This window comes from Salmo salar, chromosome ssa19 (assembly GCF_905237065.1).
Source record: "Salmo salar chromosome ssa19, Ssal_v3.1, whole genome shotgun sequence".
Lineage (NCBI taxonomy): Eukaryota > Metazoa > Chordata > Actinopteri > Salmoniformes > Salmonidae > Salmo > Salmo salar.
In genome coordinates this window covers 70,086,156-70,110,881 of record NC_059460.1, presented here as the reverse complement: position 1 = coordinate 70,110,881, position 24,726 = coordinate 70,086,156, and the positions used below count along the sequence as shown (strand labels likewise).

The following is a 24,726-nucleotide window of genomic DNA, read 5'->3' as shown; positions in this document are numbered from 1 at the left end:
TTCCACTCACCCCAGATATGGTGATGAGAGAAAGCTCAGTGCCAAGCAGTGTGAGAAGATGGAGCGAGATGGCATTTGCCCGACATTCTGCACATTTTATCATCATGGAACATTTGAATTTCGTTATTGCACATGCGCACATAGTAGGCATTCCTTAACGGAAAAAAGCTAATACATGCTCGAACGCGCCAATAGGATCTTGCTAACTCGTGCATGGCTCTGCCCACTTCCTTGCTTGTTCTGCCCACTATGATGTATTTGCTCCGCTGTGCTCTATCTTCAGATAATTATAAAACATATTTTTTTCCACTAACCTCATTGTTCTATCTGTGGTGGTACCAAAGATTTTTATAACTAAAAGACAATTTATAACTGGGCTCATCTGCATATATCCGTTAGGGAACGCCTACTCTGTGAAATGTGCGCAATAACTCAATTCACCTTTGCACTCCTGAACAACGTGATTTTTTTAAACTTGCAAAAGGTAAAGTCTACAAACTTTAGTCCACTCTGTACATAACATATTTTAGTTTTGGGAACAGAAAACTATTGACATCAAATGTTTGATCGATGAGAGAATTTGCAGAATGTCAACCAAAATCCATTTCGTCCCATAATTTTTTGGCGGTAGCGGTACTGTACAACATACCGGAAGTACGACATAGCGGAAGTACCGCTAGGCACTCATCCAGTGAAGGTTGCCAGTTCGGGTGAAGAGGGCAGAGCACGTGGATAGGAGGAGAGAGGTGAGAATATGACTGTAGCAAGCTAGCTAACTAAATATAGTTTTATTCAACAGTCACTTTTATTGCTTTGTTTTTATCTACTGATAAGCTGTAGATAGCTGAGCTGATTTATCTATAAATTAGCTTCGATGCAACCGTGAGGGTTTTTACATTGTCCTGGACTGTAAAAACCATTGGTTGCATCGAGGTTAGCTACTGTGTCTGTCTACAACGTTAGCTAGTTAAAGTTAACTATAGCTAGCTAGCATTTTATCGATAAGTCCATTTCAAGTTGTCATAATGACAGGCATGAAAATAATAATGTAGCTAGCTGTCTATGCTATGGTTATTATTAGCCATAAAAGCAACATGGTCGCTTAGGCAGGCCTGCCAGTCAATGTCCTTGCCATAGACGTTTTAAACCGTCTCAGCCTCTAATCAAACTAGGTACGTCTTTTAGCTAGCTCCTACTACAGTATTTCAATCTGCACTGTTAAATTGTAGATTGGTGTAGAAGTCTTTCTATGGACATCTGGCAGATTAATTTTATAGCAATGGCTTCCTCTATGTGCACAGTCATTGACGATCAGGAAGTGACAGCTCTGACCTTGATGGTATAGTTAAGGCGTGTCAAAGCCATACCATAGATTATCTCAGCTGACGTGCAGTGTTAGCTTGTTAGCAACCATAGGAAATATCATACATAATGTAGCCATGAGAGAGACATCTCAATTTAATTATTATTAGCTAACATAAACTGGTTTAGCTGGACATGATGAAGATGGGGATTACTGTGTTTTAACTCCTCATGATTCAAATAAGTGCGTCTGTATATTTGGTATAGGGGTCCTGGTTCTCTAAAGCCTCTAATCCCTGAGCCGACTAGGTGAAAAATGTGTAGATGTGCCCTTGAGCAAGGCACTTACAAAAAAAAAAAAAGTTTTACCTATATTTAACTTGTAAGTCGCTTTGCATAAGAATGTCTGCTAAATGAGTAAAATGTAAACATTTCTTATGTGTGCTATACTTGTGACACTGGATGTGTGTGTTGGGGTGTAGAACTGTTTCTGATGGGTGTGTGTGTTCTCTCTTGCCAACCACAAGGAAACGGCGGGAGAAATGTATGTATAGTTTCCTGGTTCTGACTTGGCTACGCCCCCCCTCAGAGGCAGATTAAAGAAACATAATTTTCAGTTGATGCAGTGAGTTTCTTAGCCTTGCCCCAGATCTGTTTGTGCTGTACGGACTTTGATGCTGTGACTATCAGTTTCTCAAGTTTAGTTATTTGTGTGTGTGTGTGTGTGTGTTTTGTCTCCAGTGTGAGAGGTCTAGTGTTGAGGGAGAGAGGAGAAGGGATAGGGAGGTCTGCCTGCATGTCTGTGTGTGATCATTTCTTGTGTTGGTTGGTAGCAGAAGTATTTCTGTGTCCGTTTGTGGCTTTGATTGTAACTTCCTGCCTGAAGCAACCTGTGCTTGACACAGCTAAACTGTATTTGCACAACAAATATTCCTTGGCCTGATACGCATCACTGGTTCAGTGAATGACTGATCTGTTTTGTGTCTACAGTACAGCCCCATTCTCCATGAAGGGTTTATTCATTCCCTCCACCTTAAAGTGTTAAACATGATGGAAATTCTATATTGCCTATTACTTACACCAATCCAATGATTTTAAACCATGAGGGGGAGTGAAGAGGTGCAGACTAGAAGTCTTCATGGATCCACCTGTACTCGAATACCCAGACCCAATCCGGGACTCAAGCGGGTCTGGATCCAGAATTCTAAAGAATGTTGTGGTTCTGGGTTGGATCTGATATGATTGTCACACATCTCGGGTATATGTCGTTTTAGCTGACTTGTCCGGAAGGGCCTTTACAGATCAGAGAGAGAGAGAGAGATTTATGCAATTGCTTTTCACGAGAGTGGAGCATAGTAGCTTGTTGTTGGCCAATCATGAGTTATCATATTGGAATTAAAAGGAGAAGAATAGGCTACAATGACCAAGAGCCAACAGGCAGGCTACTTAATATTCAGAATGGAGTTCTTGTTATTTGTACCCGTATGGATCAGAAAGCGCAGGCACTGCAGCCTCAGCTAGCCTAGCTTGCCTACGTTAGCTACCGTAACTAACTTCTCCCGGTTTGATGCAGTCAAGATGGGTACTACATAATCATATTTGATGATAAATAACCTAGCTATGGCAGCTATTAGTTTACTATAGCACGAGTTGGCTTGTTGGTTGCTGTCTTTTGTCTCTCGCTTGTATGGCACGTCTCACGCTTTATCAGCTCCGGTTAACAAAGTAGTTTATAAAATTACTTTTCTGCAGCTTCCCTCACTCTGATCGGGTCTGGATCCAACCGGGCCTCGTTGTCCTCAGGTTCCTTTGGGTCTTTTTATATTTTATGATTTTTATTTATGCATATTGGGTCCGGGTGAGAAAGCCCCGGGTTCTTATTGGAACGGCTCCAACTTTCTTTTTGGACCCGTGGACACCTCTAATGCAAACTTCAGGGAGAAGGGAGAGGAACGGAATGAGGATATAAGCTCAAAAATGACTTTAGACTAACCTTCCCTGTTTCTTTCAACTCCCTTCTCACCCTCTGTCTTCTACCTCCCTCTCATTGCTTCTCTCTCCTCCAGATTTACCATGGCAGCAACTATTAATCAAGTGAGGTCGTCGCTTTCCAAAATGGTGAGCATCTCTCTAATACGCGCACACAATATTGGCCTCAGACCCCAACAAACACATAATTTCTCAATTTTCTCTCCCCCACTTTCTTTTGTGTGTGTAGTTTAAGAGTGAGCGGTACAGCCCCTTCACTCTGCAGTCAGACGGAGAGAGCCACGTGGAGGTGAAGCTGTCTGATGACATAGATGTCCACGCCCCCTCTGAGCAGGCAGGCCAACCAGGGGGCTCGCCCTCCTACAGGCCCCGCCCCAAGCGGAACTACCACAACGTGTGTTACCTGGCCCTTGGAATCCTCTTTATCTTCATCATCGGTGCATAGTCTTCTTCACTCTCTCATGTCTTTGTCACACTTGCCCTCGCTCCCTTGGCGAATTCGTCTGGCATTGCCCGGTGCCCAGGGTGGGCGGAGTTTGCGTGTTTTAGACCATTCCATTGGTCCTAAAGTAAAATCTTCACCCACCCAGGGAACTGGGTGATGCAAAACAAACCTTTTCTCTCTCTTTAACCAATCCCTGCCTTGTCTCTGTTTCAGGTTATCTGATTGGCTATGTGAGCCACCGTTCTCCTCTCCAGGAGCCAATCCCTTGTGATCCTGAGCAGGAAGAGGGCGTGGCTAAGGAGGCTGTAGTAGAATACTCTCTATCCTGGACCAACATCATCGGCCTGCTGGCACAGAGACTGACTCCTGATGCCTTCAACAGCAGACTGAGGTACACACACCTGAAAAGACTGACTAAACTGTCCTGTCTGTCTCTCTCTTTGTCTGTTTCTTTCTGTGGGTTTCTCTGTCTCTCTCTGACTTTCTCTGTCTGTCTCTCTGTCTCTGTGCAGTGGTGTTGAACAGACAGATCACACAGCAGGGAGCCCTGGAGACAACATTCTGGGAAATCATGTGTTGGACAGCTTTAAGAGTCTGGAGATGGAGCCCTGGACTGACATGCACTATGTCCAACTACAGACGCCCAACAGGTACACACACATACTCTGTCTCGTACACACACACGCAAAATTCCACTTTGCTTCTAACGGTCTCCCCTCCAATCCCCTTTCCCCACAGTGAGAAGCCAAACCGTGTACTGATTGGCCAAGATGAGGTGTGCCAACCTAAGGGCTACCTGGCCTATAGCGCCACAGGAAAAGCTAAGGTCAGCCAATCAATGTCCACATTGACTGATGATCTTTTGGCCCAATATAATCTAAGGTTAAATGCTTGGAAAGGGACATGTTGTAACTAGAGGTCGACCGATTATTGGAGGACCAAAAAAAGCCGATACCGATCAATTGGCCATTTTTTTGGTTTATTTATTTATTTATTTTTTTAAATATATATTTATATTTTTAACTTTTTTTTGTAATTATAATTTATTTGTAATAATGACAATTACAACGATACTGAATGAACACTTATTTTAACTTAATATAATACATCAATAAAATCAATTTAGCCTCAAATAAATAATGAAACATGTTCAATTTGGTTTAAATAATGCAAAAACAAAGTGTTGGAGAAGAAAGTAAAAGTGCAATATGTGTCATGTAAAAAAGCTAACGTTTAAGTTCCTTGCTCAGAACATGAGAACATATGAAAGCTGGTGGTTCCTTTTAACATGAGTCTTCAATATTCCCAGGTAAGAAGTTTTAGGTTGTAGTTATTATAGGAATTATAGGACTATTTTTCTCTATACCATTTGTATTTCATATACCTTTGACTATTGGATGTTCTTATAGGCACTTTAGTATTGCCAGTGTAACAGTATAGCTTCCGTCCCTCTCCTCGCCCCTACCTGGGCTCGAACCAGGAACACATCGACAACAGCCACCCTCGAAGCAGCGTTACCCATGCAAAGCAAGGGGAACAACTACTCCAAGTCTCAGAGCGAGTGACGTTTGAAACGCTATTAGCGTGCACCCCGCTAACTAGCTAGCCATTTCACATCGGTTACACCAGCCTAATCTCGGGAGTTGATAGGCTTGAAGTCATAAACAGCACAATGCTTGAAGCATTGCGAAGAGCTGCTGGTGCCTACCATCGCTCAGTCAGACTGCTCTATCAAATCATAGACTTAATTATAACGTAATAACACACAGAAATACGAGCCTCTGGTCATTAAAATGGTAGAATCCGGAAACTATCATTTCGAAAACAAAACGTTTATTCTTTCAGTGGAATACGGAATCGTTCCGTATTTTATCTAACGGATGGCATCCCTAAGTCTAAATATTGCTGTTACATTGTACAACCTTCAATGTTATGTCATAATTAATTACGGCCTTTGTTAGGAATAAATGGACTTCACACGGTTCGCAATGAGCCAGGCGGCCCAAACTGCTGCATATACCCTGACTGCTTGCACGGAAAGCAAGAGAAGTGACACAATTTTCCTAGTTATAAGAAATTCATGTTAGCCGGCAATATTAACTAAATATGCGGGTTTAAAAATATATACTTGTGTATTGATTTTAAGAAAGGCATTGATGTTTATGGTTAGGTGAACCCGTTTGGCGAAGTAGGCTATGATTCAATGATAAATGAACAGGCACTGCATCGATTATATGCAACGCAGGACACGCTAGATAAACTAGTAATATCATCAACCATGTGTAGTTAACTAGTGATTATGTTAAGATTGAGTGTTTTTTATAAGATAAGTTTAATGCCAGCTAGCAACTTACCTTGGCTTCTTGCTGCCCTCGCGTAACAGGTAGTCAGCCTGCCACGCAGGCTCCTCGTGGAGTGCAATGTAAGGCAGGTGGTTAGAGCGTTGGACTAGTAACCGGAAGGTGCAAAAACGAATCCCCGAGCTGACAAGGTAAAAATCTGTCGTTCTGCCCCTGAACAAGGCAGTTAGCCCACTGTTCCTAGGCCGTCATTGAAAATAAGAATGTGTCTTTAACTGACTTGCCTAGTTAAATAAAAAAACAAAAATGGCAAATCGGTGTCCAAAAATACCGATTATCGGTTGTTATGAAAACTTGAAATCGGCCCTAATTAATCGTCCATTCCGATTAATCGGTCGACCTCTAGTTGTAACATATTTTCTGCCACTTAATGTTTGCAATCACAGTTGTTGCCTGAATCTCACAAGGGGGAATTGTTTTGTGTGTCTGCAGGGCAAGGCAGTGTATGGTAACTATGGGAGTCAGGAGGACTTGGCACTGCTACAGACTCTGAAGGTTGAGCTGAACGGCACCGTGATTCTACTGAGAGCTTCAGGACAGATCAGCCTGGCACAGCAGGTATTGTGTGTGTGTGTGTGTGTGTGTGTGTGTGTGTGTGTGTGCGCGTGCGAGCGAGCGATACAATATGTAACAGTGGATTTTGGTGTTCTTACCTGCGTTTGTGTTTCAGGTGGCTAATGTAGCTGCATTGGGAGTATCTGCTGTGTTGATTTACCCTGAACACAAGAATCAAACTACTGAACTATATGGACATGTGAGCACACACACACACACACACCACTCCAGGGTGAATCTTATTTAGTGATGATTACTGAGCCTGATCCAGAGGTGCTGCTTCAACTGCAGCCCTTTAGTTCTGATGTCGTAGCTCTGATTGTGTGACTTTCTCCTGTAGGTCCATCTAGGTTCTGGAGACCCCTATACTCCAGGGTTCCCCTCCTTCAACCACACCCAGTTCCCTCCCACCCAGTCCTCTGGTCTGCCCAATGTACTGGCCCAAAGCATTACTGTTCAGGCTGCTGTCAAGATACTAAAGTAAGATCTCTCTCTCACTCTCTCACACACACACACACACACGTGCACACTTACGCCTAACTGTGTGTCTGTCTCTCCCCAGACGTATAGGTGGGCCTGATTGTCCTCCCAGTTTTAAAGGAAATCTGGACAATGTGAAGTGCACCCTGGGAGGGGCCAGTAGTGAGGATGTCACAGTGGAGGTGAACAACATGCTGCAGGACACCGAGATCCACAACGTCTTTGGAGTCATCAAGGGCTTCATTGAGCCAGGTACGTGTGTGACCCCAGCAGGAATGGAGCCTAGGACCCTGGCGTGGCTAACACCATGCTCTTTCCAACTGAGGCACACAGTCTTTGAGTGGTCTATCTATGAACGCTACAGTTTTAGGAGCAATGTTTCATCTCTATGCACAGTGTTTGTACTAGTGACAGGGTTTTGTGTTTATTTTCTTGTGTGTAGATCGGTACGTGGTACTGGGGGCTCAGAGGGATGCGTGGGGTCCAGGCTACGCTAAAGCCACTGTCGGGACCACACTGCTGCTGGAGCTGGCTAGAGCTGTGTCTGAGATGGTGCACATAGGTAACACACACCAATGCATTAACCTCTCTGGGACATGTGGCGTCGCACCCGCGGTACACACTATTCAACAGCCAGTGAAATAGCAGGGCGGCAAATTCAAAACAACAAAAATCTCATCATTCAAATTTCTCAAACACACAACTATTATATCCCATTTTAAAGTTAATCTTCTCATTAATCCAACCACATTGTCCGATTTCAAAAGGCTTTACGGCGAAAGCATAACATTAGATTATGTTAGGACAGCACCTAAACAAGAAAAACCACACAGCCATTTTACAAACAAGGAGAGGCGTCACAAAAACCAGAAATACAGCTAAAATGAATCACTAACCTTTGATCTTCATCAGATGACACTCCTTGCTTGGAAAATGGCTGTGGTTTTTCTTGTTTAGGCGCTGTCCTAACATAATCTAATGTTATGCTTTCGCCGTAAAGCCTTTTGAAATCGGACAATGTGGTTGGATTAACGAGAAGTGTATCTTTAAAATGGGATATAATAGTTGTATGTTTGAATGATGTTACGCTAGCGTCCCACATAACCTCTCTGGGGTAACACACACACACACACACCAATGCATTAACACACACACCAATACACACACACACACACACCAATACACACACACCAATGCATTAACACACACACACACACACCAATGCATTAACACACACACCAATGCATTAACACACACACACACACACCAATGCATTAACACACACACACATTCTGACATCTGTGTGTAGATGGTTTCCGTCCCAGGAGGAGTCTGGTGTTTGCCAGTTGGAGTGCAGGAGAGTACGGCAGTGTTGGAGCTACAGAATGGCTGGAGGTGAGCCCTGCACACATGCACTATGGGTGGAAAGTTCCTCATCAGGACAAGGCAGTGTTTCAGCTAACGGCATTTGATGAGAAAAATATGTCGCTGGACGGCACTGATTGGACCAGCCTCTAAAGTAGCAGTGTGTGATATTTAACGTGGTGTGTTCCTCTCCAGGGTTACCTCTCCTCTCTGGACAGAAGAGCTATCACCTACATCAGCCTGGACGGAGTAGTCACAGGTGAGTGTGTACACACACACACCACCAAAATACTTCATAAAGTATATTTTTAATATACGTGTGTGGATGTGATCCTCAGGAAATTATGCCGTCAACGCGTCTGCCAGCCCCTTGCTCTACAGCCTTCTGGAAAGAACCATGAAGGAGGTGAAGAATCCCATTGGTTTTGGAGAGTCTGGGAAGTCTCTGTATGATCAGGTGTCTGGAGTCAACTTTGAGAGGGCAGTGTGAGTACAACTCGCATATCACTCCAATGATATATCACACCAAACATGTGTACAGTAGGTCTAATGTGTGGTGTGTGTGATATCAGGTTTAAGCCCATGCAGATGGAAGACTCTGCATATCCGTTCCTGGCCTTCTCTGGAATCCCCTCTCTCTCCTTCCGCTTCGTCTCTCAGGAGGTGAGACACACACTGTCAGGTTTGGATGTTTACAGATGGTTCTCAAACCATCTGTAATACAGGGGTGGGTAACCTAGATAGATGTAACATTGTCTGTCTCCATGTGTGTCTATGTTGTAGGTCTACCCTCACTACGGCACCTCTTTTGACAACAAGGAATACCTTGGTTTCACCACCGCCCATCACCTTGGTTCCATAGCCACTGGGGCGGGATTGGTCGCAGGTCAGCTGGCGTTACGACTGGTCCACGATCACGTGCTGTGTCTGGACGTGCAACGCTACAGGAAGGTTCTCACCCAATCGGTGGTCAACATCATCCAGCGCCTCAAACAAGTCACCCGGGTTTGTTTCCATGGTTGATTTTGTTGACATTGTAGTTGTTTTTGCGCACAGCCCTAATTATGTTGTTGTGTTACAGGATGGTTCTGCCGAGGGTCTGTCAGCTCGTTGGCTCATCATGGCCTTAGGGTCCTACAGTAGAGCTGCTACTGACCTCAACACTGAGCTACTCAACACCGACCTCACTGACACACTGGCCTGCCACAACATCAACGACCGCATCATGAGGGTGAGACACACAAACCCGTGTCATCTAAACCGATCAAGGCCATACGGCTCCCGTTTTATAGTGAACACAAGTCAATCAGTAGTGGTTCTGTCTTGATTCATAAACTAACATTGGATTCTCCTCTCTCTGCCCAGGTGGAACACAACCTCCTGTCTCCGTATGTCTCCCCCAAGGAGGTTCCGTTCCGCCACCTGCTGTTTGGCCGTGGTTCCCACACCCTGGCAGCCCTGTTGGAGGGGGAGGACAGGGAGGCGCTGCGGACCCAGCTGGCCCTGGCCACCTGGACGCTACAGGGTTGTGCCAACGCTCTCTCTGGAGACGTCTGGGACAGAGACAACCAGATCTAACGCGGTCTAAGTGTGTGTGTGTGTGTGTGTGTGTGTGTGTCAGGGGGTTCAGCCTCATCCTTGTTCACTTTAAAACCCAGGATTAGATAATGAGGGATTTGTCGGGGGATTATGTCATAACGGAGACCAGGAAGTACTGTTTTCAAGTTGATCCTTCCAGTGTCAGTCACTGGGTTGTCACTATTATCACAGCCACAAAGTCAATTGTCCTGCATAATGTTAGCAGTGTGGTTAGGTTTAAAATCAGATGTTAAGAAGACAAATTATAGAAATAGGTGGGGTTTAGCCGTAATTACGGCCATGTGACTGTAGTAACGAGTGATGACCCAGTCACTGGACTTCCTGAAGAATGTTGAGATTGGTGACATCACTGTCTGATCCCTCTTCATCTCACCCCCCCCCAAAACTAAAGCCTTGTTCACTACCACAGAGACGACCTCTAACCCCTTGGAGCCTATTTATATTTTATTTATCAGTGGCAGAGACCACTATAAATGTTATCAGTTTAAAGATATTGTTTATATTTATGACGTTATCGGAAGCAGTGCCTTCCAGATGTATGGCAGTTTCATGTCGTTAGTTTGGGTTAAGAGTTTATTTATTTATTTATCAGTGCCAGTGCTCACTATAAATGTTTAAATGTCGTTTCATTTTTTATAAAAGTTATCGGGAGCTGTGCCTTCCAGACTTATGACGGGTAGGCGTTTGTTTGGCTTTTGATGAATTTATCGTTTAATTTGATAAAGTTATCGGAAGCAGTGCCTTCCATACTTATGACGGTTATACTGTCTCCTACTACGGCAGCATCTGCTGAAGCAACAGAGTCACGTAAACACAGTCTGACCACCATGACAGTTGGTTTAAATGTTCAGTTTGCCTTGCCGTTTAATATTGAGACCGACACGGAACCGCTTTAATACGGATGAAACATTCTGAAAACTGTCCAGATGGTCAGACTTTCTCTGTATACACAACTCTGTTAACAGAAATACACCACCTGCTGCTACCACGCTACTATGGAAACAGAAACCCGCAGCAACAGGGCATCACCACGGAAACGTTGGGTACCCGACAGCGGCGGTTGTCATGACTGTCACATTTTGATTGGCTGAAATGCATGCACTTAAATTCAGAGTGTTGAATTTGGCATGTTTATAAATGTCTAGCTGCTTGGGCCACATCTGAGATGTCTCCCTGTTTTATATATGGCCTTAAGACTGGTTGAAAGTAGTGAACTGAATAGGGTGTCATTTGAGATGCAACATGAAGGAAAACAGGCTGAAATCTCAGCTCTCAGAGATGAACTTGTTAAAGGAGCTTTATGTAGGTTATATAGAGCTTTATATCCTGAAATAATATCACTCAGACAGCGAAAGAGCTTTATGTAGGTTATATAGAGCTTTATATCCTGAAATAATATCACTCAGACAGCGAAAGAGCCATTTCTGTTAACCAGTCTTATTTTGGAGCGGTTTATATTTCTGATCTCAACCATTATCGGGGGCAGTGTCTTCCATAATGACAAGCATTGATGGTAGTTTTTGCCTACCAGTGTGTGTTTTGTATGTATCGGGGGCAGTGACTCCCATATTTCACTGAAGGGTGGAGTAACTTATCGGGAACAGTGTTTCCCAGAGTTTTATAACTCTTTTTCTTTGTGTTCAGTCTTTCTGTGTGTGACCTGCTACTGCTCTTGTTCCCCTCTGAACTACTTGTAATGGATAGGGCCCACCTACCAGTGGAGGTTGCTGAGGGGGGCCGGCTCATAATAATGGAGCGAATGGAATGGCATCAAACGCATAGAAACCATGAGCCCGTCCTCCCCAATTAAAGTCCCACCAACCTCCTGTGCGTCCTACGGCATGTTACTGTATTTTCCCTTAGAAATGCAAATCCCTACGACAGGTATTCCCATTCAGGCCAACAGGATTCTATTCCTGTGTATTTTCCCATGCAGTGAATTATCAGACAAACTCCTGTTGTAGCCGTCCACTAAATATTATTCTTCTTTAGATTATTGATCACACTGTCAATCAGGTAACTAGTAACATTTGTGTTAGACTTGTCAGTGCTAGTCTGAACTCATACATGTTCGTCTGACTTCTACTACTCACTTGGTGTGTGTTACAATGCTGTAGAGGACAGAGTATGGGTGCTTTTAGACGTTTTGGTACTATTGAGTTATATTTTCCTGTTGTGCTTCAATAAACCTTTTGGCTTAGCATACGGGACTGTGTGTGTGTGTGTTTATTGATCATTAATTGTGGTTGTTAGCTAACTATCAAATCATGACTAGCCTAGCTGCTTTTAGCAACGCTAGTATTTACACACTGTTGCTGGGAATTGGCAACAAACAAAATTATATTTCAACTTAATCTGTCGATTGTGTGTGGGCTTGGTCCTTATGCAGTGGGGAATTTGAGAAAACATCTAATGGAACATAAAACTGAATTTCTAAACCTGGGTCTGTTGTAAACCCATGCAGTTCTTTTCTGTTTACCTTGTCAAAATAAAAATCCCTCACAAATTCTTGCTTTTTTTTTTTATGCAGATATGGCGCACGTTTGATTTTATTTTTACAGGGACAGTGCACATTAATCAACGTTTCATTAAATGTGCCGGTTTTAGTCAGCCGGCTAATTTTCAACCGCAGTCAGGTTGTTTAAAACAATTACAATATAGACAATCATTGAGCAGTGAGCACACGCAGAGCAACATAGGACAAGCAAGACGTAGCATACAGACAGAGCAACATAGGACAAGCAAGACGTAGCATACAGACAGAGCAACATAGGACAAGCAAGATGTAGCATACAGACAGAGCAACATAGGACAAGCAAGATGTAGCATACAGACAGAGCAACATAGAACAAAAAGCAACAAGACAAAATCCATAAAAGCAAAGTGTTTCCACACCTCACAAGCTACAGACATGGAAAGCGGCAATACACAGCTAGGGATTATGTTCACAAATCTGATTGACCTTTAGCCATGTCTTCATGCATTTTGTGAAATTGTGATATGTGGTGCAGTTATGTGTGTCTGATGGCAGTGTATTCCAGACATGGGAAGCTCTCACAGAAAGCAGATTTACTAAAGGTGCTTTTCCTTAAGGGAACTATAGTCACCTCTCATGACAGACCTTGTGGATCTGCTGCCATATGTTTGGGTTTTCTGTAAAAGTACTGAGTGGAGGGGGAGCCAGGCCATTTAGGATCTTGAATACAAGACATGCGTCGGTGTATTGCACAAGATTTTCCCAACTCAGGAGCTCATGCTTTCTGAGGATGTAACAGTGATGATCCTATCAACCACTTTGAGAGCCTGTTTGTAGACAGACTGAATAGGTTTTAATGTTGTACAGCAAGCTTGGGCCCAACTAGTCAAGCAGTATGTTAAGTGGGGGAGTATCATAGATTTGAAGTACAGTTTTGATATCTCTAGTCTGTAGTTTTGCTATCTCTGCAGGACTTTTCTTTTGACGAGGTAAACGGAGAGGAAGTGGGTCTACAACAGACCCACATTTGGAAAGGCCGTTGAATTTACATTCTGTTACATGTTTTTTTTTAATCAATTTACCCCCTGCTAAAGGACCAACCTTACAGACAATCAGCAGAGTAAAATGCAATGTTACTTAATTTCTGGCTTCCGGCGGGCTATTCCGTTTACATTCAAACTAATTCCTAGCAACACTAGTATGTAAATCATAGCAACGCGTAAATACTAGCGTTGCTAAAAGCAGCTAATTTCTACCCAATCGATCATTTGTGCAGCGCGCTGGCCGCTGCAATGTTTGCGGCCTGGAACGTACCGTCTCTGACGCGGTGACGCAACGCCTGTAATCCCAGCAGTACGCTACCAGGAATTAACGGAGAGAAGAGAAAACCGACAGGAATCAACTGGGTGCTTCTGTTACCAAGGTGAAAACAACCGATTAATGCGAGTTTTGGCGAGGTTGAGAAAATAGGGAGACTCTCTTTCTCCATCTCTGAGTGCCGGCATGAACTACACCGTTATCTTCATTCAGATCTTTGTCACTAATTAGGTTACCTTTAGTAGGCTAATCAGTGTCTGTATGGTCCACTGATGCGACATGTTATGTTTAACACTTCAGTCGATTAGTTGAAAAGCAGAAGTGTACGTGTTAGATTCGATGCGCATGTCTGTTATTTAGCCTAGGGTCATGTATGGGTATTTAACAAGAGAGAAGGTAGAGTACTGTATTTTCCCTATAGCAACAGAAGTCTGCACTGCAGTGCTGTTTGATAATCCAGAGAGAAGAGGAATACGGGCTATATTTAGCTTTCGATATTCAGAGTGCCCTCAATAAAACAGAGACAGAGAGTAAGCACTGTTTCTCCTCTCATTTAGTGTGTGTGTGTTCATACCTCACAAGTGTTGAGCTGAATGAGTCCAACAGGGGAGAGTCATTGGCACCATCTTCTTCCATATCTCAGTCTCCCTCTTACCCTCTGATATGCACAGTACTCACTTGTCACTCACTGGTCCTGTCAGCTGTCATCACTCAGGATGGTAATAGCTCACTGAGTTGTCATGGTTACCTGGTCTCTGCATCAACTGCATCTCTCTCCTCTCTCCTCTCTCTCCAGAGATGTTGTCTTATTCAGCAGTAGACAGAGGATGCTAAGAGTCAGAGGGAGAGGAGTATAACGGATAGAGGGTAGGGAGGAATAGAGAGGAGGGAGGGTAGGGAGGAATAGAGAAGAGGGAGGGTAGGGAGGAGGAGAGAGGGTAGGGAGGAATAGAGAGGGTAGGGAGGAATAGAGAGGGTAGGGAGGAATAGAGAGGGTAGGGAGGAATAGAGAGGAGGGGGGAATAGAGAGGAGAGAGGGTAGGGTGGAATAGAGAGGGTAGGGAGGAGGAGAGAGGGTAGGGAGGAATAGAGAGGAGGGGGGAATAGAGAGGAGAGAGGGTAGGGTGGAATAGAGAGGGTAGGGAGGAATAGAGAGGAGGGGGGAATAGAGAGGAGAGAGGGTAGGGTGGAATAGAGAGGGTAGGGAGGAGGAGAGAGGGTAGGGTGGAGGAGAGAGGGTAGGGAGGAATAGAGAGGAGGGAGGAATAGAGAGGGTGGGGAGGTAGGGAGGAGGAGAGAGGGTAGGGAGGAATAGAGAGGAGGGAGGAATAGAGAGGGTAGGGAGGAATAGAGAGGAGGGGGAATAGAGAGGGTAGGGAGGAATAGAGAGGAGGGGGGAATAGAGAGGAGGGAGGAATAGAGAGGGTAGGGAGGAATAGAGAGGAGAGGGGAATAGAGAGGAGGGGGGAATAGAGAGGGTAGGGAGGAATAGAGAGGAGGGAGGAATAGAGAGGAGGGGGGAATAGAGAGGGTAGGGAGGAATAGAGAGGAGGGAGGAATAGAGAGGAGGGAGGAATAGAGAGGAGGGAGGAATAGAGAGGGTAGGGAGGAATAGAGAGGAGGGGGGAATAGAGAGGGTAGGGAGGAATAGAGAGGAGGGAGGAATAGAGAGGAGGGAGGAATAGAGAGGGTAGGGAGGAATAGAGAGGGTAGGGAGGAATAGAGAGGAGGGAGGAATAGAGAGGAGGGAGGAGGAGAGAGGGTGGGGAGGTAGGGAGGAGGAGAGAGGTTAGGGAGGAATAGAGAGGGTAGGGAGGAATAGAGAGGAGGGAGGAATAGAGAGGAGGGAGGAATAGAGAGGGTAGGGAGGAATAGAGAGGAGGGAGGAATAGAGAGGAGGGAGGAATAGAGAGGAGGGAGGAATAGAGAGGAGGGAGGAATAGAGAGGAGGGAGGAATAGAGAGGGTAGGGAGGAATAGAGAGGAGGGAGGAATAGAGAGGAGGGAGGAATAGAGAGGGTGGGGAGGTAGGGAGGAGGAGAGAGGTTAGGGAGGAATAGAGAGGAGGGAGGAGGAGAGAGGGTGGGGAGGTAGGGAGGAGGAGAGAGGGTAGGGAGGAATAGAGAGGGTAGGGAGGAATAGAGAGGAGGGAGGAATAGAGAGGGTAGGGAGGAATAGAGAGGAGGGAGGAATAGAGAGGAGGGAGGAATAGAGAGGAGGGAGGAATAGAGAGGGTAGGGAGGAATAGAGAGGGTAGGGAGGAATAGAGAGGGTAGGGAGGAATAGAGGAGGGAGGAATAGAGAGGAGGGAGGAGGAGAGAGGGTGGGGAGGTAGGGAGGAGGAGAGAGGGTAGGGAGGTGTGCTGTGCAGGGGTGAGTCAGTATAGAGGGAGAAAGGGAGAGTGTATAGATAGATAGCTTAGCTTGGCTGTTAGAAACAGATATAGAGAGGAGAGAGTGGAGTCTCCTTGTGTGTGTGAGGGGCGATCAACACTGGGCAGACTTGGAGCAGAATGACGCAGAGAGGAACTTAGACTTAACACTGCTCTAATACAGACACATACTCACACACGGCTGAAGCCAGGACAAAATCAAAGAGGACCGAGAGAGAGGGTGAGGGAGAGATTGTAGGACGAGTGTGGGGTGAGCAGCAGCCATGGCAGAGAACTCTATGTATCAGCGTCTGTCCTACGAGAGAGAAGAGGAGGAGGAGGAAAAGAAGGAAGAGAGAAAGGAGGGATTAATGAAGGAGAGAGGGGAAGAAGAGATGGTAAAGTATTTTATATACTGTGTAAGAGACTGGTTGATTTAGTTGTTAGTTTATTGACTGTGTGTGTGTGTAGATGACGGAGGAGGGGACAGAGTGGTTGGTAGATCTGTTAACAGACGTTCAGCTGCAGCAGTACTTCCTGCGTATTCGTGATGAGCTGAACGTGACGCGCCTGTCACACTTCGACTACGTGAAGAATGAAGACCTGGAGAAGATCGGCATGGGGCGCCCAGGTATGTAAAATATATCCTATTTTAAAAATCAAGGAAAGTTCAAAGTCTATTCCTCCAGAAACGGTAATAACAATCACAACATAGTCATAACACGGTCACAACGAGGTCATAACACGGTCAAAACGAGGTCATAACACGGTCACAACATAGTCATAACACGGTCACAACGAGGTCATAACACGGTCACAACATAGTCATAACACGGTCACAACATAGTCATAACACGGTCAAAACGAGGTCATAACACGGTCACAACATAGTCATAACACGGTCACAACGAGGTCATAACACGGTCACAACATAGTCATAACACGGTCAAAACGAGGTCATAACACGGTCACAACATAGTCATAACACGGTCACAACGAGGTCATAGACGGTCACAACAAGGTCATAACACGGTCACAACCAGGTCATAACACGGTCAAAACGAGGTCATAACACGGTCACAACATAGTCATAACACGGTCACAACGAGGTCATAACACGGTCACAACATAGTCATAACACGGTCACAACGAGGTCATAACACGGTCACAACATAGTCATAACACGGTCAAAACGAGGTCATAACACGGTCACAACATAGTCATAACACGGTCACAACGAGGTCATAACACGGTCACAACGAGGTCATAACACGGTCACAACGAGGTCATAACACGGTCAAAACGAGGTCATAACACGGTCACAACATAGTCATAACACGGTCACAACGAGGTCATAACACGGTCACAACATAGTCATAACACGGTCACAACGAGGTCATAACACGGTCACAACATAGTCATAACATGGTCAAAACGAGGTCATAACACGGTCACAACATAGTCATAACACGGTCACAACGAGGTCATAACACGGTCACAACGAGGTCATAACACGGTCACAACGAGGTCATAACACGGTCACAACGAGGTCATAACACGGTCACAACGAGGTCATAACACGGTCACAACGAGGTCATAACACGGTCACAACGAGGTCATAACACGGTCACAACGAGGTCATAACACGGTCACAACATAGTCATAACACGGTCACAACGAGGTCATAACACGGTCACAACATAGTCATAACACGGTCACAACGAGGTCATAACACGGTCACAATATAGTCATAACACGGTCACAACATAGTCATAACACGGTCACAACGAGGTCATAACACGGTCACAACGAGGTCTTAACACGGTCACAACATAGTCATAACACGGTCACAACGAGGTCATAACACGGTCACAACAAGGTCATAACACGGTCACAACGAGGTCATAACACGGTCACAACATAGTCATAACACGGTCACAACGAGGTCATAACACAGTCACAACGAGGTCATAACACGGTCACAACGAGGTCATAACACGGTCACAACATAGTCATAACACGGTCACAACGAGGTCAATATGCCTTATTGCATCTCCTCTACACCCTGTTCTGTTCTCTGTCCTTTAACCAGGGGATGGGGTGGCAGTATGCCAGAGGAGGCTGACGGTGTGTAATGTATTCTCTGTGTGTTGCAGGACAGAGGAGGCTGACAGTGTGTAATGTATTCTCTGTGTGTTGCAGGCCAGAGGAGGCTGACAGTGTGTAATGTATTCTCTGTGTGTTGCAGGACAGAGGAGGCTGACAGTGTGTAATGTATTCTCTGTGTGTTGCAGGCCAGAGGAGGCTGACAGTGTGTAATGTATTCTCTGTGTGTTGCAGGCCAGAGGAGGCTGACAGTGTGTAATGTATTCTCTGTGTGTTGCAGGACAGAGGAGGCTGACAGTGTGTAATGTATTCTCTGTGTGTTGCAGGACAGAGGAGGCTGACAGTGTGTAATGTATTCTCTGTGTGTTGCAGGACAGAGGAGGCTGACAGTGTGTAATGTATTCTCTGTGTGTTGCAGGACAGAGGAGGCTGACAGTGTGTAATGTATTCTCTGTGTGTTGCAGGACAGAGGAGGCTGACAGTGTGTAATGTATTCTGTGTGTGTTGCAGGACAGAGGATGCTGACAGTGTGTAATGTATTCTCTGTGTGTTGCAGGACAGAGGAGGCTGACAGTGTGTAATGTATTCTGTGTGTGTTGCAGGACAGAGGATGCTGACAGTGTGTAATGTATTCTCTGTGTGTTGCAGGCCAGAGGAGGCTGACAGTGTGTAATGTATTCTCTGTGTGTTGCAGGACAGAGGAGGCTGACAGTGTGTAATGTATTCTCTGTGTGTTGCAGGACAGAGGAGGCTGACAGTGTGTAATGTATTCTCTGTGTGTTGCAGGACAGAGGAGGCTGACAGTGTGTAATGTATTCTCTGTGTGTTGCAGGACAGAGGAGGCTGACAGTGTGTAATGTATTCTCTGTGTGTTGCAGGACAGAGGAGGCTGACAGTGTGTAATGTATTCTCTGTGTGTTGCAGGACAGAGGAGGCTGACAGTGTGTAATGTATTCTGTGTGTGTTGCAGGCCAGAGGAGGCTGACAGTGTGTAATGTATTCTCTGTGTGTTGCAGGCCAGAGGAGGCTGACAGTGTGTAATGTATTCTCTGTGTGTTGCAGGCCAGAGGAGGCTGACAGTGTGTAATGTATTCTCTGTGTGTTGCAGGCCAGAGGAGGCTGACAGTGTGTAATGTATTCTCTGTGTGTTGCAGGACAGAGGAGGCTGACAGTGTGTAATGTATTCTCTGTGTGTTGCAGGACAGAGGAGGCTGACAGTGTGTAATGTATTCTCTGTGTGTTGCAGGCCAGAGGAGGCTGACAGTGTGTAATGTATTCTCTGTGTGTTGCAGGCCAGAGGAGGCTGACAGTGTGTAATGTATTCTCTGTGTGTTGCAGGCCAGAGGAGGCTGACAGTGTGTAATGTATTCTCTGTGTGTTGCAGGCCAGAGGAGGCTGACAGTGTGTAATGTATTCTCTGTGTGTTGCAGGACAGAGGAGGCTGACAGTGTGTAATGTATTCTCTGTGTGTTGCAGGACAGAGGAGGCTGACAGTGTGTAATGTATTCTGTGTGTGTTGCAGGCCAGAGGAGGCTGACAGTGTGTAATGTATTCTCTGTGTGTTGCAGGACAGAGGAGGCTGACAGTGTGTAATGTATTCTCTGTGTGTTGCAGGACAGAGGAGGCTGACAGTGTGTAATGTATTCTCTGTGTGTTGCAGGACAGAGGAGGCTTTGGGAGGCAGTCAAGAGGAGGAGAGCTCTCTGTAAACGCAAGTCCTGGATGAGCAAGGTACAGCACACAGTGAGTTTGAATCCCTCTTAGCTGTACTGTGTGTATGTATGTATGTATGTATGTATGTATGTATGTATGTATGTATGTATGTATGTATGTATGTATGTATGTATGTATGTATGTATGTATGTATGTACAGTTGAAGTCGTAAGTTTACATACACTCAGGTTGGAGTCATTAAAACTTGTTTTTCAACCACTCCACAAATTCCTTGGTAACAAACTATAGTTTTGGCAAGTCAGTTAGGACATCTACTTTGTGCATGACACAAGTCATTTTTCCAACAATTGTTTACAGACAGATTATTTCAATGTGCCACAATTCCAGTGGGTCCGAAGTTTACATACACTAAATTGACTCGGCCTTTAAACAGCTTGGAAAATTCCAGAAAATGATGTCATGGCTTTAGAAACTTCTGATAGGCTATTTGACATCATTTGAGTCAATTGGAGGTGTACCTGTGGATGTATTTCAAGGCCTACCTTCAAACTCAGTGCCTCTTTACTTGACATCATGGGAAAATCAAAAGAAATCAGCCAAGACCTCAGAAAAGAAATTGTAGACCTCCACAAGTCTGGTTCATCCTTGGGAGCAATTTCCAAACGCCTGAACGTACCACGTTCATCTGCACAAACAATAGTACGCAAGTATAAACACCATGGGACCACGCAGCCGTCATACCGCTTAGGAAGGAGACGTGTTCTGTCTCCTAGAGATGAACACACTTTGCTGCGAAAAGTGCAAATCAATCCCAGAACAACAGCAAAGGACCTTGTGAAGATGCTGGAAGAAACAGGTACAAAAGTATCTGTATCCACAGTAAAATTAGTCCTATATCAACATAACCTGAAAGGCCACTCAGCAAGGAAGAAGCCACAAAACCAGCCATAAAAAAGCCAGACTACGGCTTGCAACTACACATGGGGACAAAGATCGTACGTTTTGGAGAAATGTTCTCTGGTCTGATGAAACAAAAATATAACTGTTTGGCCATAATGACCATCGTTATGTTTGGAGGAAAAAGGCGGAGGCTTGCAAGCCGAAGAACACCATCCCAACCGTGAAGCACGGGGGTGGCAGCATCATGTTGTGAAGGTGCTTTGCTGCAGGAGGGACTGGTGCACTTCACAAAATAGATGGCATCATGAGGGAGGAAAATTATGTGGATATATTGAAACAACATCTCAAGAGATCAGTCAGGAAGTTAAAACTTGGTCACAAATGGGTTTTCCAAATGGACAATGACCCCAAGCATACTTCCAAAGTTGTGGCAAAATGGCTTAAGGACAACAAAGTCAAGGTATTGGAGTGGCCATCACAAAGCCCTGACCTCAATCCTATAGACAATTTGTGGGCAGAACTGAAAAAGCATGTGCGAGCAAGGAGGCCTACAAACCTGACTCAGTTACACCAGCTCTGTCAGGAGGAATGGGCCAAAATTATCCCAGCTTATTGTGGGAAGCTTGTGGAAGGCTACCCAAAACGTTTGACCCAAGTTAAACAATTTAAAGGCAATGCTACCAAATACTATTTGAGTGTATGTACATTTCTGACCCACTGGGAATGTGATGAAATAAATAAAAGCTGAAATAAATAATTCTCTCTACTATTATTCTGATATTTCACATTCTTAAAATAAAGTGGTAATCCAAACTGACCTAAAACAGGGAATTTTTACTAGGATTAAATGTCAGGAATTGTGAAAAACTGAGTTTAAATGTATTTGCCTAAGGTGTATGTAAACTTCAGACTTCAACTGTATGTATGTATATATATAGTCACTCTGAGCAGTAGTCTCTGTGTTTGGGCCAGCAGGTGTTTCCAGGGAAACGAACTGACTCTGACTCGGACCCCCAGCAGCTCCGGGGGACGTTGCCCATCTTAACAACTCCAGGGTGTGTGTGTGTGTGTGTGTGTGTGTGTGTGTGTGTGTGTGTGTGTGTGTGTGTGTGTGTGTTTGATATGTTACTTACTCAAGATTAGTTTTATCATTGATAGGATTCTGACCTACTCATGCTTATTTGTGAACTACAGTATAAACAGTATTGTTGTACGGAGTTATAATTGGAGTATGCTAACTCGCATAATTCTATTATATTAACTGTTATTGTGCCTGGTGTTTGAAGGGTTAACCCCGTCCAGCGATGGGATGGGGGCAGCCCTGACCTGTCTGATCCGAGAGGCGGAGCTACAGCTGTGTGAACGACTGGGAGACGGAACCTTCGGAGTCGTCAGGAGAGGAGAGTGGACTGGAACCACTGGTCAAATGGTGTGTGTGTGTGTGTGTGTGTGCGTGCGTGCCCAGGAAACCGGAAAATACAAGTATTTGAACAACAATAGGAGAGGATTTCATCTGAGAGCTGGTTCAAAAAGTAACGTCTTTCTCTTCTCTCTCCCTCCGTCCGTCCCTCCGTCTCTCCCTCCGTCCCTCCCTCTCCCGCCGTCCCTCCCTCCCTCTCCCTCCGTCCCTCCCTCCCTCCCTCTCCTGCCGTCCCTCCCTCCCTCTCCCTCCGTCCGTCCTTCCCTCTCTCTCCCTCCGTCCGTCCCTCCGTCTCTCCCTCCGTCCCTCCCTCCCTCTCCCTCCGTCCCTCCCTCCCTCCCTCTCCCGCCGTCCATCCCTCCCTCCCTCTCCCACCGTCCCTCCCTCCCTCCCTCTCCCTCCGTCCCTCCCTCCCTCTCCCTCCGTCCCTCCCTCCGTCCGTCCCTCCCTCCCTCCCTCTCCCGCCCTCCCTCCCTCCTTCCCTCTCCTGCCGTCCCTCTCTCCCTCCGTCCGTCCTTCCCTCCCTCTCCCGCCGTCCGTCCCTCCCTCCCTCTCCCGCCGTCCGTCCCTCCCTCCCTTCCTCTCCCGCCGTCCCTCCCTCCCTCCCTCTCCCGCCGTCCCTCCCTCTCCCTCCCTCCGTCCCTCCGTCCCTCCCTCCCTCCCTCTCCCACCGTCCCTCCCTCCCTCTCCCTCTGTCCGTCCCTCCCTCCGTCTCTCGCTCCATCCCTCCCTCTCCCGCCGTCCCTCCCTTCCTCTCCCTCCGTCCCTCCCTCTCCTTCCGTCCGTCCCTCCCTCCCTCCCTCCCTCTCCCTCCATCTCTCGCTCCGTCCTTCCATCCCTCCCTCCGTCCCTCCCTCTCCCTCCGTCCCTCTCTCTCCAGCTGTCAGTAGCAGTGAAGTGTCTAAAGACAGACAGTGTGTTGGACACTGAGGGGTTGGATGATTTCATCAGAGAGGTGAACGCCATGCACTCCCTCAACCACCAGAACCTCATACGGCTCTATGGAGTGGTGCTCACACACCCCATGAAGATGGTGAGACATACACACACACACACAGATACACATACACATACTCCATTAAGATGGTGAGACACACACACACATACATGCATACACACACAGATACATATACATATACACATACACACACAGATATACATATACACACACACACATATACACAGATACACATAAACACTCACATACATATACACACACATACACACACTTACCATACATGGTATTACTTAATGTATCTCTAACGTGTGTGTAGGTGACGGAGCTGGCTCCTCTTGGTTCTCTGTTGGATCGTCTGAGGAAACGACAGGGACACATCCTCATCTCCTCTCTGTGTGGCTACGCTGTACAGGTCAGTGTGGGGGGGGGGACATCCTCATCTCCTCTCTGTGTGGCTACGCTGTACAGGTCAGTGTGGGGGGGGGACATCCTCATCTCCTCTCTGTGTGGCTACGCTGTACAGGTCAGTGTGGGGGGGGACATCCTCATCTCCTCTCTGTGTGGCTACGCTGTACAGGTCAGTGTGGGGGGGGACATCCTCATCTCCTCTCTGTGTGGCTACGCTGTACAGGTCAGTGTGGGGGGGGACATCCTCATCTCCTCTCTGTGTGGCTACGCTGTACAGGTCAGTGTGGGGGGGGACATCCTCATCTCCTCTCTGTGTGGCTACGCTGTACAGGTCAGTGTGGGGGGGGACATCCTCATCTCCTCTCTGTGTGGCTACGCTGTACAGGTCAGTGTGGGGGGGACATCCTCATCTCCTCTCTGTGTGGCTACACTGTACAGGTCAGTGTGGGGGGGACATCTCCTCTCTGTGTGGCTACGCTGTACAGGTCAGTGTGGGGGGGGACATCCTCATCTCCTCTCTGTGTGGCTACGCTGTACAGGTCAGTGTGGGGGGGGGACATCCTCATCTCCTCTCTGTGTGGCTACGCTGTACAGGTCAGTGTGGGGGGGGGACATCCTCATCTCTCTGTGTGGCTACGCTGTACAGGTCAGTGTGGGGGGGGACATCCTCATCTCCTCTCTGTGTGGCTACGCTGTACAGGTCAGTGTGGGGGGGGACACATCCTCATCTCCTCTCTGTGTGGCTACGCTGTACAGGTCAGTGTGGGGGGGGACACATCCTCATCTCCTCTCTGTGTGGCTACGCTGTACAGGTCAGTGTGGGGGGGGGACATCCTCATCTCCTCTCTGTGTGGCTACGCTGTACAGGTCAGTGTGGGGGGGGGACATCCTCATCTCCTCTCTGTGTGGCTACGCTGTACAGGTCAGTGTGGGGGGGGGACATCCTCATCTCCTCTCTGTGTGGCTACGCTGTACAGGTCAGTGTGGGGGGGGACATCCTC

General features: G+C 46.3%; 2 protein-coding genes across 4 annotated transcripts in view; both read left to right on the top strand.

Annotated features, from left to right (window-relative positions):
- The first annotated feature begins 531 nt into the window (after positions 1–531).
- On the top strand, positions 532–12,300 carry LOC106579454 (transferrin receptor protein 1). Of its 2 annotated transcripts, none has more exons than XM_014159377.2 (18): positions 532–746; positions 3,369–3,420; positions 3,521–3,728; positions 3,950–4,127; positions 4,249–4,386; positions 4,475–4,562; positions 6,529–6,654; positions 6,767–6,850; positions 6,992–7,131; positions 7,214–7,383; positions 7,574–7,693; positions 8,441–8,526; positions 8,692–8,755; positions 8,835–8,982; positions 9,069–9,159; positions 9,280–9,501; positions 9,578–9,727; positions 9,862–12,300. In XM_014159377.2, the coding sequence occupies exons 2-18, from the start codon at positions 3,376–3,378 to the stop codon at positions 10,072–10,074; spliced, it is 2,271 nt and encodes a 756-aa protein (XP_014014852.1). In that variant the 5' UTR covers positions 532–746; positions 3,369–3,375; the 3' UTR covers positions 10,075–12,300. The 2 variants fall into 2 exon arrangements, with proteins under 2 accessions (XP_014014852.1, XP_045558605.1); XM_045702649.1 differs by lacking the exon at positions 532–746 and adding an exon at positions 1,903–1,927.
- Positions 12,301–16,172: 3,872 nt separating this feature from the next.
- tnk2a (tyrosine kinase, non-receptor, 2a) overlaps positions 16,173–24,726 on the top strand; it is a 31,865-nt gene continuing 23,311 nt past the window's right edge. The window contains exons 1-7 of one of the 2 annotated variants that reach the window (XM_045702648.1): positions 16,173–16,657; positions 16,731–16,890; positions 20,026–20,096; positions 21,915–21,994; positions 22,227–22,368; positions 23,240–23,392; positions 23,634–23,729. In XM_045702648.1, coding sequence (XP_045558604.1) covers positions 16,544–16,657; positions 16,731–16,890; positions 20,026–20,096; positions 21,915–21,994; positions 22,227–22,368; positions 23,240–23,392; positions 23,634–23,729 — 816 coding nt within the window. In that variant the 5' untranslated portion in view covers positions 16,173–16,543. Of the gene's footprint in view, positions 16,658–16,730; positions 16,891–20,025; positions 20,109–21,914; positions 21,995–22,226; positions 22,369–23,239; positions 23,393–23,633; positions 23,730–24,726 lie in introns of both variants that reach the window. The other variant, XM_045702647.1, reaches the window with a different exon arrangement.

Excerpts from the sequence above, each read along its gene's own strand:
- LOC106579454 (XM_045702649.1), top strand. Across the intron at positions 8,983-9,068 it reads GTCAACTTTGAGAGGGCAGT|GTTTAAGCCCATGCAGATGG; the intron begins GTGAGTACAACT and ends GTGTGATATCAG. Across the intron at positions 9,160-9,279 it reads TCCGCTTCGTCTCTCAGGAG|GTCTACCCTCACTACGGCAC; the intron begins GTGAGACACACA and ends TCTATGTTGTAG.